The sequence below is a fragment of the Aulostomus chinensis genome, chromosome 7 (genome assembly GCF_037954235.1).
Source record: "Aulostomus chinensis isolate RoL2024-O1b breed Wild chromosome 7, RoL_Achi_v1.0, whole genome shotgun sequence".
In the NCBI taxonomy this organism is placed as follows: Eukaryota; Metazoa; Chordata; class Actinopteri; order Syngnathiformes; family Aulostomidae; genus Aulostomus; species Aulostomus chinensis.
Genome location: NC_141326.1, coordinates 928,511 through 945,177, shown reverse-complemented (window position 1 = coordinate 945,177; position 16,667 = coordinate 928,511). Strand labels below are relative to the sequence as shown.

The following is a 16,667-nucleotide window of genomic DNA, read 5'->3' as shown; positions in this document are numbered from 1 at the left end:
AGAGCCTAAAAGGTAATAACACTGAACAAAGACTTGTGATGATAGCCTCATGTGGGATGACAACCTACAGCCAGTGTTAGCCTAGCAATAGCCTTTAATGGTGATGAGCCCACCGTACCCATTAGCTATGCTCTTGGGTGTCCTCTGGAATATCTTGGCACTTCATGTGCACTACTCCAACAAAACTACCTTTACAAAAGTCACCAGCTCAGTCCAGTTGCTGCTGGTATCGTCCTAGGTGACAGAGCCCCTGACAAGATGCCGGTTAGCTATTTAGGAAGTATCCAACTTGTCTGGATGTACTGGGGACGCAAGCGTAGCTTTATGCATGGGAAGAAAGCAAGAATGCCCTGGTTTGGGTGGGACAGGAGAGATGTGTTGTCAGTGGAGCTTCTGTGGTGGTCACGCTGAGAATCCTCATCGTGCCACACTGAGCCAAGGTAGAAAAATAACTCCTTTTGTGCAGAAGTAATAGACTCGCAAATCACAGAAGGATGAACAGATTCCACAAATATGTTTAGTTAACTCATTTATTACTGAGAAGAGCGCTTAAGCTGAAAAGCTCCCTGAAGTCCGATGTGAGCAATTCAATATGGAAAACTTAGTTGTTCTTCACAAAATCAGGCTTAAGCTATTGAAAGCAGTACAAAGCGAATTTTCAAAGGCAACCCATTCAAATAGCTGAGTACTGAGGACTTGTGAATACAATAAGGTAAAAAAACAAATTTAAAAAGTTCTAGGAAGTTGGAGGAACTCAAGGGAAGTGACAGAATTCGACTGATGATGCTTTAACAGACTTTTTTTGGTAGCTTTTTTTTTTTGCGAATGTCAGTAAAGCTGCAGTCTGATAGAAAAGTGCTGACCAGTGGTTTTGAATGAATCACTGTACTGCCCAGAAAAGTGCACTTAAGAGTAGGAAAGCTCCTGGGCCTCCCCATCAGGCTGCGATGACACATACAGACTCCTACTGGACATACTTGAGATGCAGTTTGAGTGGTGTTGATTCTTTTCATTTAGCAGGACTGGGGCCTGTACTATGAAGCAGGTGCAGTGGGTTGGAAAGGTAACTTCAGGGTCAAAGCAGGATTTTGTGTAGATGGTAAGACACAAGTTCGCATATATAAAAGCACCACCACTGACCAGGCAGGTCTCGTAGACAATTTCATGTGTGCGTGTGGATTGTGGGGGGGTCTCACAGGAGTTTGACTGAAAAAAAACCCTGTGGTCTTTCCCTCGATCATAGAAGCGCTAATAAGCACCTGTGATCGAGGGAACAATTGATATTAGCTGATCAGCGAGGCTGTACGTAGCCAGCGAGACCCATCAGCTGGGCTCTCCCAGTCACACTGCTTCCTCAACAGGCAAATAGAAGGGTTATGGTCCAGCTGGAGCTGATGGACTGATGCCAATGTAGGCCATAAGCAGCACCACCCATTCAATACACAGCATAAACAGTGATAGTAGTCAGATCTACTCATGCTTTAATGATGGAACTGTGATACTGAAAATCAGTCAATTTACACATTCTAACTGGTGGTTAATTGTTGCTGATTGCCATTTTGTTTTGTGCGCAGCAGCTGCATTACTAATAGCCTGGTTAAAAGATTTCTTCTTCATATCTATGAATCATTGCAGTTCGTCTCGCGACCTCTCCGTGTCTGTGACTGGTCACCTCGCACTGGTGCTAAAGGTTGATTGATGACCGCTGTGTTACTGCTCAGCTCTCATAATGGTTCTCTGGTTTGTCAACCCATGCAGCCTGAAGCTACCTTCTACATGCTGAACCTGCTGTGTAGTACAGGTCCCTGGCCATAAGTTTGAGATAAATGGAAAACTGGAAATCAAGTAAGTGCGATGCATCTTAAAGGTAAGAGATAGTTCAGGACGAACAAAGCACGAAAATTGTATAATTTTGAAATCTAGCCTAAATAGCAATTGTCGAGGGTCGAGTTGATGGACGTCACATTGTCCTGGGGCCGACAACAATAGGGTGCAGGGAGATGTAAATCATTACTTAGGAAGAATTTGGGACAAAAGAAAAATAAGAACACTTGCCAACAACAAAAATGTCTGCATGCACCTATTAGACCTCCTTGACAACTCAAACATTGGTGCCAGTCTGTCAATCACAGATGTAATAGACTCATGTATGTCCCATTGCATTAAATGGGTCCGATCCATTCCAGTAAGGTGGTAAGTTCAAGACCACGAATTCATGGAACAGGGCTTTAAGTATTAGAAAGCAGGTTTCTTGGCTTGTTTTTTTCAATCATTGATTATAAATCAGTAGTTTGAGTATAACGACTCCTGCAATTACAAACACCGAGGTGACAGCAGTCATGGTCTTAAAGGTCTCTTTCAGTAGAGACGAAGCAGTTAGCATCCCGATGGCAACTTCTGACTGCAGCTGGAGGGCCTGCCGACTCAGACGGGCTGATCAAACTACTCTGATGTCTGCGGTGCCTTGCCACTTGCCTGACATTTCTGTCCATCTAACTTCTCCTGGATCTCGTCATGGCGGAAACCCATGAAAGAGGCCGTGTGGTTGCTTTTATCTCTCTGTTAGCAGGCAACACAACACGTTGTAGACGGATCTCGATGACAATGCGTTGGACTACAGAACTTGGTTGGTTGAGGAGTTGTCAATGTGGGATTGATCCAATACTGGGGTCTTGTCTGATGATGTCATATTGCTTTGGCAGACGTCTTTCCTCTGGTGTCCTACTTTCGTCTTGTATTATCTTAAGAACGAGCTGGAGTCCTGCCTCTCATGTTCATCTCAATGATGGGACCGGTCGCCGGTCAATGACCACACTGCTGCTGCTCTCATTTAGAATGCAGTATTTAAACACTTACACAGAGATATGTCAATCATACAGGCCATGATTAAATTTCATAAGCACATATTCTCGTTAATTTATCATCAAATATTACATGGACATCAAATTGGAGGAGGGCTGTGCTCTCAGACACTTCCTAGTACAGCTCTATTTGCAGCAGAATGTAAAGCAGCAGGGCAGCAAACTCTCACGCCGTTCAGCCATTTTATCACATAATAAAGCAACTCGATGACTGCGAACACTGTGGCGTGAATCCAGGACATTGACAGCACATCGACGACACCGAGCTCTCTGCTAGCTGCACCGCCACGCTGGTTCTGTCTCTCAAACTTCATCCTGATTCCAAATAAGAGGTTTTCAGGTTAGTATGGCTATGCTAAAGGCTAAATCATGAACGTAACTGTACCTCAATAATGACATCTAGTAATCACACACTGTTTTACATGGATGATTTCCAAGGCTGCCAACATGCTCTCTCTAGAGTCCTTGACTGTGGCGTGATTGATTTACCCCTCATCGCTAATCTTATCTCGTCAGTTTATCTCCTCATTCGTACATTTCATTTATCTTAGAGGTCACTTTGAACGATTAAAACGAATGATTCTGTCGCAGAACGAGACTTCATTCAGGACAGTCTGCTTTTTTTCAGGATGGATCATTTTATAGTCTGGGACGGTTCTAGGGGGATGGTTCTAATAATAAATACTGAAGAGCCTGGACTGCTGATGCCATTATTTTGTAATACAGCTTTCCCACTTACATAATATAACACCGGGCGTAGATTAAAGTTATCTCTTACGTTCAAAGAGCGAAACATCAGCTTCTGATAAGACAGCTAATTCTTGTCAGTGGTTGGGAAACTGCCCTGTTGTAAATGGACTGCGTGGAGTGGGATTGTTTTTCACTGACTTATGGCACAAAGAAATACAGCTGAGATCTTTTTAAAAATCTAGCCTGTAAAGCAATAAACTGAAAAACAAGGCAGCCGCTTCATAGTAACAATGATAATGATAACATTAATAATGTTGTTTTCTAAAATTTGATAAAAAAAACAAAAATGCAGCATGCAGTTCAATAAAGTGGGCACCTAAACCAGTATAAGAGGATGTAGTACAACACTTCAGACATGGCTGTCTTCTTCACACACCACCAAGTACAGACATGGTTTAGAGTCAGAGGCACAAACAGTTTGATCCATATTAAGTGGTACGAAATATCATTCCTTTTCTCCTGGAGGGAATAAATAAATAAATAAAAGCTTTTCATGTGACCTGTTATCATGCTGCCCTGGAGGTTGAAGGTCAAACTGCAGTGGGGGGGGGGGGGGGGGGGGCAGAGTGAGTTGGGAGTGGAAGTGTGCGAGGTCAGGCTGCTTAAACGGCCTTTATTAGACAATAAAACCTAAAACGTGAATAGATAGAAGCTAACAACTAATGACGAAGGTCATGAGTTACTGAGAGTGCTGTTGTCAGGGGTGGACAGAGGCGGATTTTGAATAATGGATGTTATTCTGTATTCTACTGTGAGAGGAGGCTTAAAGCTTGGTTCATCAGGATGTCCAGGACTGCATGTTGCGCAGCATGGCCTCAAATCGCTCCATGTTTGGGGCATGAGCGTGGGCTAGGCGGTCCGTCAGGCGGCTGTATAGGCTGAAAGACTTCAACTCCAGCCAGATGAAACCAAAACGGTCCTCATCAAACAGCACAAAGAGCCCCGGGGTGCGCTTGGGACTGGTGAAGCCGTGGCCAGCGATCAGGCCAGTCCCATAGAAGCTGAAATGGAGGAACATCAAATACATCAATCAGCATTTTGTGGATAGAAATTTCACCAGGTGTTGGCTGTAATAAGCAGCCCATGATTGGCCACTGTATGTTACCTTACTAATGAACACATCAGGATGAACGACTTCCGCCCCATGAGTCGATGATTTAAAAGCAGTGCTACAAAAATGATGTGCCAGTTTTTTCCCTAAAAACCCAACTATCATCTACCATCCATTTATCAAAAGAAGCTTCAAGTATGCACAACTATAAATGATGTTCCCAGAGAGTAGTCCCTGTACAGATGAGGAGAACCCACTCCGCTACAAGCAGCTTTGTTCCTGCTCCTTTCATGCTATGAGATACTGGAGCCAAATTTTAGACAGAAGTAGCGTGTGAACCCTTGAGTTGAAAACAGGTTTTGTGCCGTCACAGCGACCTCAGCCAGCTAAATCCCTTCATCCCCGGCGTTTACCAAAAAACATCACATCCACCAGAATGGACCTGGTGGACAGGACACCCGAAACAGAATGCATCCCAAAGCTACCGCTGTAGGTGCACAAGGTCAACATGACCTCACACCACTTGCTTATACAGAGTTTAACACACATAACAACAAGCAGTCATGAGCGAACTACACAGTTCTGGTTGGTTGGGTTTGAACTTCCATCACAGCAACTGGTCAGAGCTCAGGACGAATCACAACCCGGTCACTGGGTTCCTCCTCTTCACGGGATTTAAAACGTGTATTTGACATGTCCTTACTCACCATTTCCTGCAGGTGCGGGGGTACACCTCATTGCGAGCCATGACTCCCAGGGGCAGAATGAAGGGCTGGGCTTCAGGAGGGCTGGTGGTGCTGCTGTTGGGGCCCGGCTGGCAGCTGTCTGAACAGGCACCGTGGTTCTCCTCCACCCCTACTGCTGCACTGGCACCACCACAAGCCCCCTCTGTGGGGCCTCTCACTGTGGCAGGAGTGTCTTTGGCCTGTTCTCGCGCCTCCCTCTGAACTTCTTCATGAACCCCCTGGACCAGCCGCGACAGCTCCTCGATGTTGCACTGGCATTCCAAGTCTGGGAGGACAACAGGCCGGCTCAGGTCGACATCTAAGGTGAGTTGGCCCGCAGGAACGTTGGGGTCTCCCTGCACAGACAGATTAGCAGCACCTATGTGACGAGGCCCGTCTTCGAGGTCAAATCCATTTCATGCAGACGATGGTCCTAAACTACCAAACAAACATACGACAGGAAATAGGCGGACGGTCATCCCACACACGTCTCCGGATCATCAGTGTGGGTGTGAGCGGAGGCTACGATCAAAACTCTTGCATATCTTCACCTCAGTGTGACCTGGAGGAGTCAGCAGGTCACCATGATGGACCAAGCGGTATCAGGAGGGAGGAGTCGTCTCCTCCCTCATCGGCTGCTCTGCAACTCGGCTGGATTATGTTTGTCCCCGCTGTGTAATCAAGGGGCGGGGCTTCCAAAGCCAAAATATACTGGGATGGACATTAAAATGATGGCGGTTTTCAGAAGCCACATTTATCAGCCATTGGTCATTCGTATGCTGTGATCGGTGAGGTAAGACTGGTTCAATAAATCCCACGTGAGCGTGTTGGTACAACGATTCCCCCAAACAGATGCACAATGGCATCTGCACCGACTGATCTGATGTGTGAAGGAGAGTTTTAGCAAAGCTGAATAAGTGACTGGAGAGGCAGGACGACAGTGAGGATCATTTATGATCTGTCTTTTGAAGAAATTGTAATCTGGGTTAGCTTTGTGTGCCAGTGCTCACATGAATATCAGTCACTACAATCAATTCATTAACTTTGCTCCAGCAAGCCTAACAAGGATCATTCACCAACTCCAATCAAGGCAGTTAAACAGGGATCACGTCCTACTTGTCCAACACAGACACTCCGTCTGTGGTCCTCTCCCTCCTCCAGCTGGGTGGACTTGCTTCAGGGGAGACAATTCCCATTTTTGATTTGGGCCAGTCGGCTGTCACACCAAACATTTTAAACAAACATCATGTGATCAGAGCAGAGGGGGCGGGGGTTCCACAAGCACGCGATGACTTTGTGTGTGGACATGGTCTGAGTTTGTCCTCCACGCGGCTTCAAATCACAGGTGAATACTTCTGTCAGGGCTTTTTAACTTCTGTGATGGATCATGATGGAAATGACCTGATCACCTTCTGCTCCCGGAACTCCTGCGACTGGACCCACACCTTCTGTTCCACTGTCCTTATAAACATGCAGACTCATATCACACTGTCCAACTGCAGCACAGTGTCTAGGCACCTTCTATTCTTCTTTGTGAGTTTAGAGCATGCGTTCAAAAATACAAAACTACCCCCAACAGGTCTGGGTATGCTTGTTTGGTCCCTTCGTGTTTAGAAAGTTTAGAAGAACCACTCGATGTTTTCACAGTCAAACAGCTGCAGTCTCAGTGTGTCTCCTCCCAGGATACAGGCTACTAAAGGCTTGTTTCCACCGGCTCACTTCAGCTTGGGTGGGGTCGGGTTGGTTTGGCCCAGTTTCCACCGGCCCCAACACGGTACTAACCGTTACCATTGTGGTCCCTGCTCTGCTGGGGTTCCAAGCGAGCCGAGCAGGGACTAAAATGTGACGTAACCACATAGCGGGGCTCTGATTGGGTAACTTACCCGTCACATCGTCTACTTCCTATCATCCTGGCCTCGGTGGAATCCTGGTCATGGCTCGGTGAAGTCTCTTATTCTTTTCTTGGGGGTTCTGTTTCACCACGTGAAGCCTCGCCTGTCTGTCCTCCCTCACGTTTAGTTGAAGAAAAAACCCCTGACGAGCAGCAGGCGTCACGCCGCTTCCACGACCTCCATTGTTGTTGTTATGGCACACAAATTACGCCGGGGAACTCTCGGCTGGTGAGTCCACCCACACTGATGTGGTACCAGTGCTCGTGGGAACGCACCTGTACCGAGCCGTACCGACCCGAGCTGAAGTGAGCCTGTGGAAACGTGCTCATACTGAGAGATTCACCTGGAGGCGATGAGCTTAAGGAGCATCATGTGACCTTGTTTAGCTTTGAATTTGAGGGATGCGCATTTATTCAATGCACTTCTGTTGCCATGACATTGGAATAGAAATTCACTTGAAAAACAAACAAACAGCAAACTTGCAATGCAAAGTATAGAAGCATCTTTTTCATGTGACTCACTGGAGCTAAACTGGACACGAAGCTGCAAAGAGGACTTGAACTGTAGCCTCCCACTCCAAAGTCTTGGGTTTGCCTGTTTCAGCCACCTTTATTTCTACCCTCCAGATGAACACTGTTGCATTCAGTTTTTGAGGAAGCAGTCCCGCATGACCAAAACTAAACCCTGAGCAGTTCCTAAGATGTTATAGCTGGATGTGAAGGGTCACTAAGCAAACATCAGTCAAGAGTGAAAACAGTTCAGACTTACTGTGAGCTTGGTGGCTCTTGCTGAAGTTCTATGAAAACTGAGCATGACAATCTCCAAACCATGAGTGCCATAGGTGCCTTTGAAGAGGCCTGGCTGCATCAGGTCAGAGGGCTTTGCAGGAGGCAGGTAGATCCTCCGGTATGTCAAGCAGTTACTGTCGAAGGAAAGCACAAGAGCCACAATTTTATATCAACAACCACCTAAGACTGTCAGAACTAAATGAATGAGACATTGTTGAATAAGAACAAGAACAACCCAGGTTCCTCTTCAGTCCTGGAGCCAGACTGACAGAGAGCCACAGCTCTACTGAACCAAGTAGTCCTGTTTCCCTGGGCAGCAAAGAGTTCATGGACTTCTTCAATGACAAAATTCTCCTGATTAGAGAGAAACTTCTTCTCCTGCTGCCATCAGCTGACAACATGGCCCCTAGAACCCAGAACCTTAGAGGCAGCTGGAGGACCAGACACACACTTGGATAGTTTTTCTCCCATCAGCCTTCATGAGCTCAGTTCAATAATGTCCTCCTCTAAACCTCCACCTGTCTCCTAGACCCCATCCCAACTAAGCTGCTCCAAGACTCTCTCCCCTCGTTAGCCCGTCCCTCTTAGATATGATCAATGTGGCGCTGGTATCTGGTTCTGTCCCTCAGTCCTTTAAAGTAGCAGGAATTAAACCCTCCTCAAAAACAAGCCTGGATCCAGAAGTTCTACCAACTACAGACCAACATCACATCTTCCTTTTCTCTCCAAGGTTCTGGAGAAAGCAGTTGCTAAACAGCTCTGGGACTTCTCCACAGCAACAGCTGATTGGAGGATTCAGTCAGGTTCCAGGTTCATCCTAGCACAGAAACGGAACTAGTCAAAGGTACCAGTGACCTCCTACTGGTACCAGATCAGGGACTGGTCTCTGTGCTGGTCTAATCCTCAAAAATTTGTTGGCAAAAACAAAACAAAAAACATCAAAGCCTTTGATTATCATTTCTCTAAAAATTGTAAAATAACCTGTGGGGTTCCTCAAGGATCAACAGAAGGGCCACGACAGCTTTACACGTTCTCCCTCACTGATGCCTGTTTGGGGAACCTGGAATGGGTTACCTGTTAATTCTATTCATATTAAAAAAATCTCCCTCTTTTTCATTAGTCTTCAACAGCCTAGTTGTCTCTCTTGCTTGCATTTGTTCCACAGTGCAGGACAAAAGCCTTTGTTGGACGTCACCCTTGAGTGTTTTACAGCCATTTTTCATAACTCAATGTTATCACATTCATCTTTCAGAGCGTCTCAGTTCAAAATGTTTGTGCCGTCCTGTTATCAGCTTGTCACACATCTGCAAAGCACTTAGAATATCAGTTGTTCAGATCGGGTCTGTTTGATTGGAACAGTCTCACATGTGCAACTATGAAAGTGACGCATACTCGTATTGGCTCGTATAAATGAACTTCATCAGGATGAGCTCCTGCATGTGCTCATGGAAGATTTCCTCCAGCGTCCGGCCCCACTCCTCCTCCAACCAGGTCCTGAACTCCTGCAAACACACACCATGAACACAACACGCTGATGACGTTGAGGTTTGAACTCCTCCACCAGTTGCAGACGGAAACAGATTTGACCAACCTCCTGTCTCCCTCCTGGCATGCGGTGATAATCAGTCTGGTTACATTTAGTTGAGAATTCATCCTTCTTCACAGCCTGAAATGAATAATATTGCAATAACAAAAGTGTGACCCACTTTTCTAAACCTCTAACTCATACAGCTCTGTAGAGTTTGTGTACTGGTGCACAGGTGTAAGCCCTCACCTGTATGTCTCCTTTGTGAGGACCCTTGTGTCCATACATGCACTCAACTGTGGCCTTTTTGCTCTCCCACATGTGAATACGGAAGAGCGGCCGTCTTCTCATGGGATCCTCGACACGAGGGTCATGTGGTGGCAGATACATCCAGCCAATGATGAACAGCCCATCCACCTGCGAGAGAAGTACTTTGAATAATTTAAAAGCCATAAAACCAAATGGATTCTCTGGAGGGGTTCATTAATGCAGAGCATATTTTTGTGCTTACCACAACATTGAGCAATCCACCATAAGGGCCGATGTCCGGCTGCCAGAGACCCAAGATGTGTCTGTATGGATGAAGCACTGCAACACAACATCACCGTCACTCCATGTTCATCAGTCTCTGCTTTAGAATATGAGCTGTTAGAAAGGCAAGAGGAGCTACTGAGATCCACACACGTCATATGCGCGCACACACACTCTCTCTCACACACACACACACCCTCACACACTCTCTCACACACACACTCACACCCACACACACACACGCACACACACACGCCTCTTATCTCTCTTAATACGAAAGCAAGCAGTGCGGAGGAGAACTGGTCACACGTTTATCCTTCAGGATGCAAAACACTGCTGCAACTGTTTGCATTCCATCAATGACAGCCCCCCCATGCTGTGGCTGTGCATGTACATACAGTGTGTACACATGTCACTACAGTCCATGTGCTCATAGTCCAGAAGGAGCTTCATAAAGCGCCCAGACTTCACCCAAGGGTTGACACCTGGACAGGTACAACACAGGCACAGCCCGGAAAGGGCTCTGATCAATCCAGCAGGGAGCCTCAAGGACCAGATCCCACAGGTGCCCCCACCCATCCCATCTCTGCTCCAGTATCAAAGTTCTCCACAACAAACATCCATGCAACCAGACCCACAAATTACTTCAACAAATCATCCTGCCCCGTCCATCGGACCGCCGCACTCACGTTTCACATACAGGTCCTGGCTGGACACTCCTTCCACTTCCATCTTCCTCAGATCCTTGCTCATCCCAAACTCTGCAGAGAGGACACACATCGGGAAAATGAGAGGATGACCAAGACCACTTTTCTGTTTTGAGACGATTGGTGCAGTTCATTCTGTGCACGGTTGTGAGATGAAGATACTCAAACAGCTGCCAAGGCCAGACGGCATATTTGCATAACAGTGACATCACAGTCAGGAGCCGTGACCTCATCAGACCTCATTCACGACTGTTAGTTTGGGACCTGCTAACTTTCAAAGAACAAATCTCTCACATGCATTCCTCCCCCCTCCAACACAGGAGTCTCCGATGTCGCTGGCATTAAGCATTAACCTTTATTTTACAGGCTGTTACTTTACATCTTCTTCTTTCCACCGCACAGGTATTCTTTGCTTCCAGCTTCTTGTCAGCTCACCTTCTGATACGCCGCTGTGGAACTTTCTTGATAACATTCCTCACATTTTTCTTTTAAATCATTATTTCACCAGCAGTTCTCTGATTGTGTCATGTTTTCTTCTCATTGAGTTCTGTGTGTTTGGAAAAGCAGTCCTGCTTCTGGTAGAGCTGCCGTATCGGACACGCCGGTCGCTGCTCACCAGATGCAGAGCGGCAGGTGAGCAGCGACCAGAGAGGATCTCAACTACGCAAAGAAGTTCTCTTCAACACCGCTGAAGCCTGGGGGGTAGACGACCGTGATTATACATACATACATACATATACACATGTATATGTATATATATACACACGTACATACGTGTGTATATACACACACGTGTATATATACACACACGTGTATACATATACGTACGTATATATACACACATATACGTACGTATATATACACACATATACGTACGTATATATACACACATATACGTACGTATATATACACACATATACGTACGTATATATACACACATATACGTACGTATATATACACACATATACGTACGTATATATACACACATATACGTACGTATATATATACACATATACGTACGTATATATATACACATATACGTACGTATATATATACACATATATACGTACGTATATATACACACATATACGTACGTATATATACACACATATACGTACGTGTATATATACACACATATACGTACGTATATACACACACATATACGTACGTATATACACACACATATACGTACGTATATACACACACATATACGTACGTATATACACACACATATACGTACGTATATACACACATATATACGTACGTATATACACACACATATATATACGTACGTATATACACACACATATATATACGTACGTATATACACACACATATATATACGTACGTATATACACACACATATATATACGTACGTATATACACACACATATATATACGTACGTATATACACACACATATATATACGTACGTATATACACACACATATATATACGTACGTATATACACACACATATATATACGTACGTATATACACACACATATATACGTACGTATATACACACACATATATACGTACGTATATATACACACATATACATACGTACGTATATATACACACATATACATACGTACGTATATATACACACATATACATACGTACGTATATATACACACATATATACGTACGTATATATACACACATATACATACGTACGTATATATACACACATATACATACGTACGTATATATACACACATATACATACGTACGTATATATACACACATATACATACGTACGTATATATACACACATATACATACGTACGTATATATACACACATATATACGTACGTATATATACACACATAAATACGTACGTATATATACACACATATATATACGTACGTATATATACACACATATATATACGTACGTATATATATACACATATATATACGTACGTATATATATACACATATATATACGTACGTATATATATACACATATATATACGTACGTATATATATACACATATATATACGTACGTGTATATATATATACACATATATACATATGTATATATATACACATATATACGTACGTATATATACACATACGTATATATATACACATATATACGTACGTATATATACACATACGTATATATATACACATACGTATATATATATACATATATATATATATATATATATATATACCATGAAAAGGGTTGACTCAGCCAATCGTCACACTAGGGGCGGAGCCAGACGGGTGGGGCTGGCTACCCTGATATATGACTGACCCGAGCCCTGTTTTGACAAACTACTGTCGATGTGAAGAGGTTCCATCTTCCTGTGAACCCCCCCTTTGATCACAGCAGCCGGAAGAGGCCACTGGTCACCTGGAACTCAGGAACTCAGGTGTTCCTCAACATGGCCCCGCTGATGACTGGCTGGTTTTCTGGCACGGTTTCAAAGTGAAGCCCCCCCCCCCCCCCCCCGGCGTGAAACCGCAGGTCCGCCACTGTCATCGTGTCGATCAGCTCAGCTGCAGTTCCCAATGTCAGCGCCTCTCACCGGATGTTGCGGTGCTGGACGCTCCTGCTAGCGGCTGACCTCTAATGTCTGGTACCGAAAAGACCCTCGGCAGACCGACATGCCCGTGACCGGCGGCGGGCCTGCTCACGCAGCAGCCCGAAGGCTCCGTCAATCCTCCACGTCCCGTCATTTCCTTTCTGTTTACCGTCAACATCGCTGGAAGAGCTATTGGAGGAACCGGAGCCGCGGGCTGGAGGGGGGGGGGGGGGGGGGGCTCCCTCGGCGGGACTTACCGGCCGCGCAGCGCCTCCTCCAGATGGTCTCCGTGCTCAGGATTTGCCTGAATTTCTTGCAGACGAGGGCGACGCTCGGGAGCGCCGTCCCGGGCAGCAGGGAGAAGATTTCCACCAAGAGCTCCGGCGGCAGGTCTGAGAGCAACTGCGGGTGTGGAGGTCCCGCGCCGGGGGGGTCCGTGAAGCTCCCGCCGCCGCCACTGACGAGACCGCTGCCGTACAACGTTACACAACTCGGCCCTGCAGAGGCGACGCGGCTCCCCGGGCCCGAGCTCGGGCCCGTGGCGTCGCCTCGCCTCTGGCCCACGATCCGCTCCTCCTCCTCCTCGTCAATGTCGGAGTCGCTGCCCCGCTCCTGCTGGTTCTGCCGCGGTCGCCTCCGGCACCTCCGCGACTGCCCCACTCCGCAGAGCCTGGCACATACAGCCATCCGGAGTCACAACACGGGCAACATTACATCACCGCGACCAGCGACTCGCTGCAGTGTGGCGGACCTCCTCCTCTCCGCTGAGCATGCGCAGTACACCGTAAGAGGCGGGCGGAGCGTCCGTGACGTCACCTCCTGTTCAACACGCAGAAGACCTTTGCTTGTACGAGATTCCGTCTTAAAAATAATCGCCCATGTTAGTTTTTCAAGATTTTGTTTAAACTGGAGACAAAACATCAAAAGGAGTTGAAAAACATTATCAAAATATGATAATAGAGGACAATTATTATACACAAATGTATGCACACCTAAATACACACATATATACATGTATGTATGCATATATACATGTATGTATGCATACAGACAAATACACACATACATGTATATATGTGTGTGTGCATATATGTAAAAACATAAATACATATCTGTGTTGGTATTTACATATACACACACACACACACACACATATATATATATATATATATATATATATACATGTGTGCATTGTCTGTATGTGTGTGGTTTGGTCTTGCAGTTCTAACTTTGATTTCACGATTCTGTCTTTAATCTCTGACTGTCTTACTTTGATCTGATTTTTTCTTTGAAGTCATTTAGCCTCTTAGCCTTATGACTAAAACAGAACTTAGAGAGGGTAAGTATAAGAGCAGTACAACTCGTCATTTTACAGATATCAAACTTGTTAGTGTGTTTCCAAGACAACGTAGAAGACAACCCTCACCCTTCTACTTGAGATGTACAGTGAGAAGAGCATCCTCAAGTGCTAACAGCCATACATACCAGTGCTAACAGGTGTCCCACCTGGAGGAAAGATGGCTCTTGAGAGTGTCCAGGACCCCGGGTGTCTTAGAGTGGAGGTCGGGCACCAAGATCCTGTACATGGCCCAAGAGGATGAAGCCAGGTTTCTGCAGTACACTTGGAGGGCCAGCAATGCGGAATGTAGGGCAGAAGAATGGAAGGTTACAAAAGTCCAGCAGGACTACAAGCAGGCCATGAAAGAAGAGCGGAATGAGGCATCGGGGGTCTTGGAGGACCAGATAAATGCTGAGGAAGACCCCAGGGATGCAGCGACGGACCAGGAGGATGAGCTCCCACAGGAAGCATATGTTGAGGAGGCTGCACAGTCTCAAGTAGTCACACAACGGCCCAGAGGGGTTGAGCTTGAGGATGAAGCAAAAGTCCTGGAGACCCAGCTCCAAGCTGAGGAGGACCACAGTGGTACACCAAGGCCCCCCAAGGATGAGCTGCTGCAGGAGATACAGGATGAAGAGGCTCAAAGGATCCTACAGCAGCCCAAGCAGGAAGACACAGAGGGTCCTGAGGGACTGGCTGCAGGGGGACCCGGGGCCCTGGGACTGTCACAGCATGCCAAGTCGGTTCTGGGCAGCCGCCCTTGAGTACATCAGTTCTTTTTCCTGTCTCCTATGTGTCTGTCCTCAAGCACAGGAGGTGGACCAAGTGTGGACTGTACAAGAACTAGAAAAGGAGACATAAAGAAAGTTTGATTGACAAAAATAACGTGTAATAACGAGGATGTATTTAATTTTCTAGGTTCCCACGGTACAGGAAAGTCTCATCATGTGTTGGTTAAAAGACAAAGAAACAAGTTTGTTTGATCAATGCAATTAAAAACATGATTGTTGCACCGACGCATTGATGGACTGGTCACTCTGTGTCATCGTCGGTGATGTGTCACGTGTGTGTGCACGGTTTGCGTTCGCAGTTGTAACATTGTTTCATGCTGCCTTCTTGGCCAGAAAGAGGGTTGAATCTCAATGATGCTCATCTTGTTCAATAAAAGTTACATGAAAATTAAAACGATCACGGTGTTAAATCAGTGTTAACTCATAGGTGCACACAGGAGGATTCACAAATGTGTTTGGGGATTGACTGTCATTTATTTAAAGCGCATTTTTGTCCTGGTCAACTGGAAAATCACCAAACCTGTTCTGTTCAGTTTGCCTAGAAGCTGTGACACCACCACCGAAAATCACTTCAAACCTGCGGGTTTGATTTCATTTGACTGCCTGACGTGTCTGTAAATATGTTTGTGTGTGTGTGCATCCATCCCTCCATCCATCCCTCCATCCATCCCTCCATCCATCCCTCCATCCATCCCTCCCTCCCTCCATCCATCCCTCCATCCATCCATCCCTCCCTCCATCCATCCATCCATCCATCCCTCCAACCATCCCTCCATCCATCCATCCATCCCTCCATCCATCCATCCATCCCTCCCTCCATCCATCCATCCATCCCTCCATCCATCCCTCCCTCCATCCATCCATCCATCCCTCCAACCATCCCTCCATCCATCCATCCATCCCTCCATCCATCCATCCATCCCTCCCTCCATCCATCCATCCATCCCTCCATCCATCCATCATCCCTCCATCCATCCCTCCATCATCCCTCCATCCCTCCATCATCCATCCATCCCTCCATCATCCGTCATCCATCCATCCATCATCCATCCATCATCCATCCATCCATCATCCCTCCATGTTCTCCCTCTCCTCCTGTTGAGGGTGGTGGGGGTGGAGCCTATCCCAGCAGCCTTCCCCCTGGACAGGTCACCAGTCCATGGCAGGGC

General features: G+C 46.1%; 1 protein-coding gene across 2 annotated transcripts; it reads right to left on the bottom strand.

Annotated features, from left to right (window-relative positions):
* Window positions 1-3,025: 3,025 nt before the first annotated feature.
* On the bottom strand, window positions 3,026-14,144 carry fbxo31 (F-box protein 31). Of its 2 annotated transcripts, XM_086208033.1 has the most exons (10): window positions 13,626-14,144; window positions 10,813-10,884; window positions 10,522-10,608; window positions 10,104-10,180; window positions 9,842-10,009; window positions 9,659-9,733; window positions 9,460-9,569; window positions 8,048-8,201; window positions 5,370-5,743; window positions 3,026-4,612 (listed from the first exon to the last, which is right to left on the bottom strand). In XM_086208033.1, exons 1-10 carry the CDS (start codon window positions 14,053-14,055, stop codon window positions 4,390-4,392), a joined length of 1,770 nt encoding a protein of 589 aa, XP_086064159.1. In that variant the 5' UTR covers window positions 14,056-14,144; the 3' UTR covers window positions 3,026-4,389. The 2 variants fall into 2 exon arrangements, with proteins under 2 accessions (XP_086064159.1, XP_086064158.1); XM_086208032.1 differs by lacking the exon at window positions 10,522-10,608 and having other exon boundaries at window positions 13,626-14,142.
* Window positions 14,145-16,667: the final 2,523 nt, after the last annotated feature.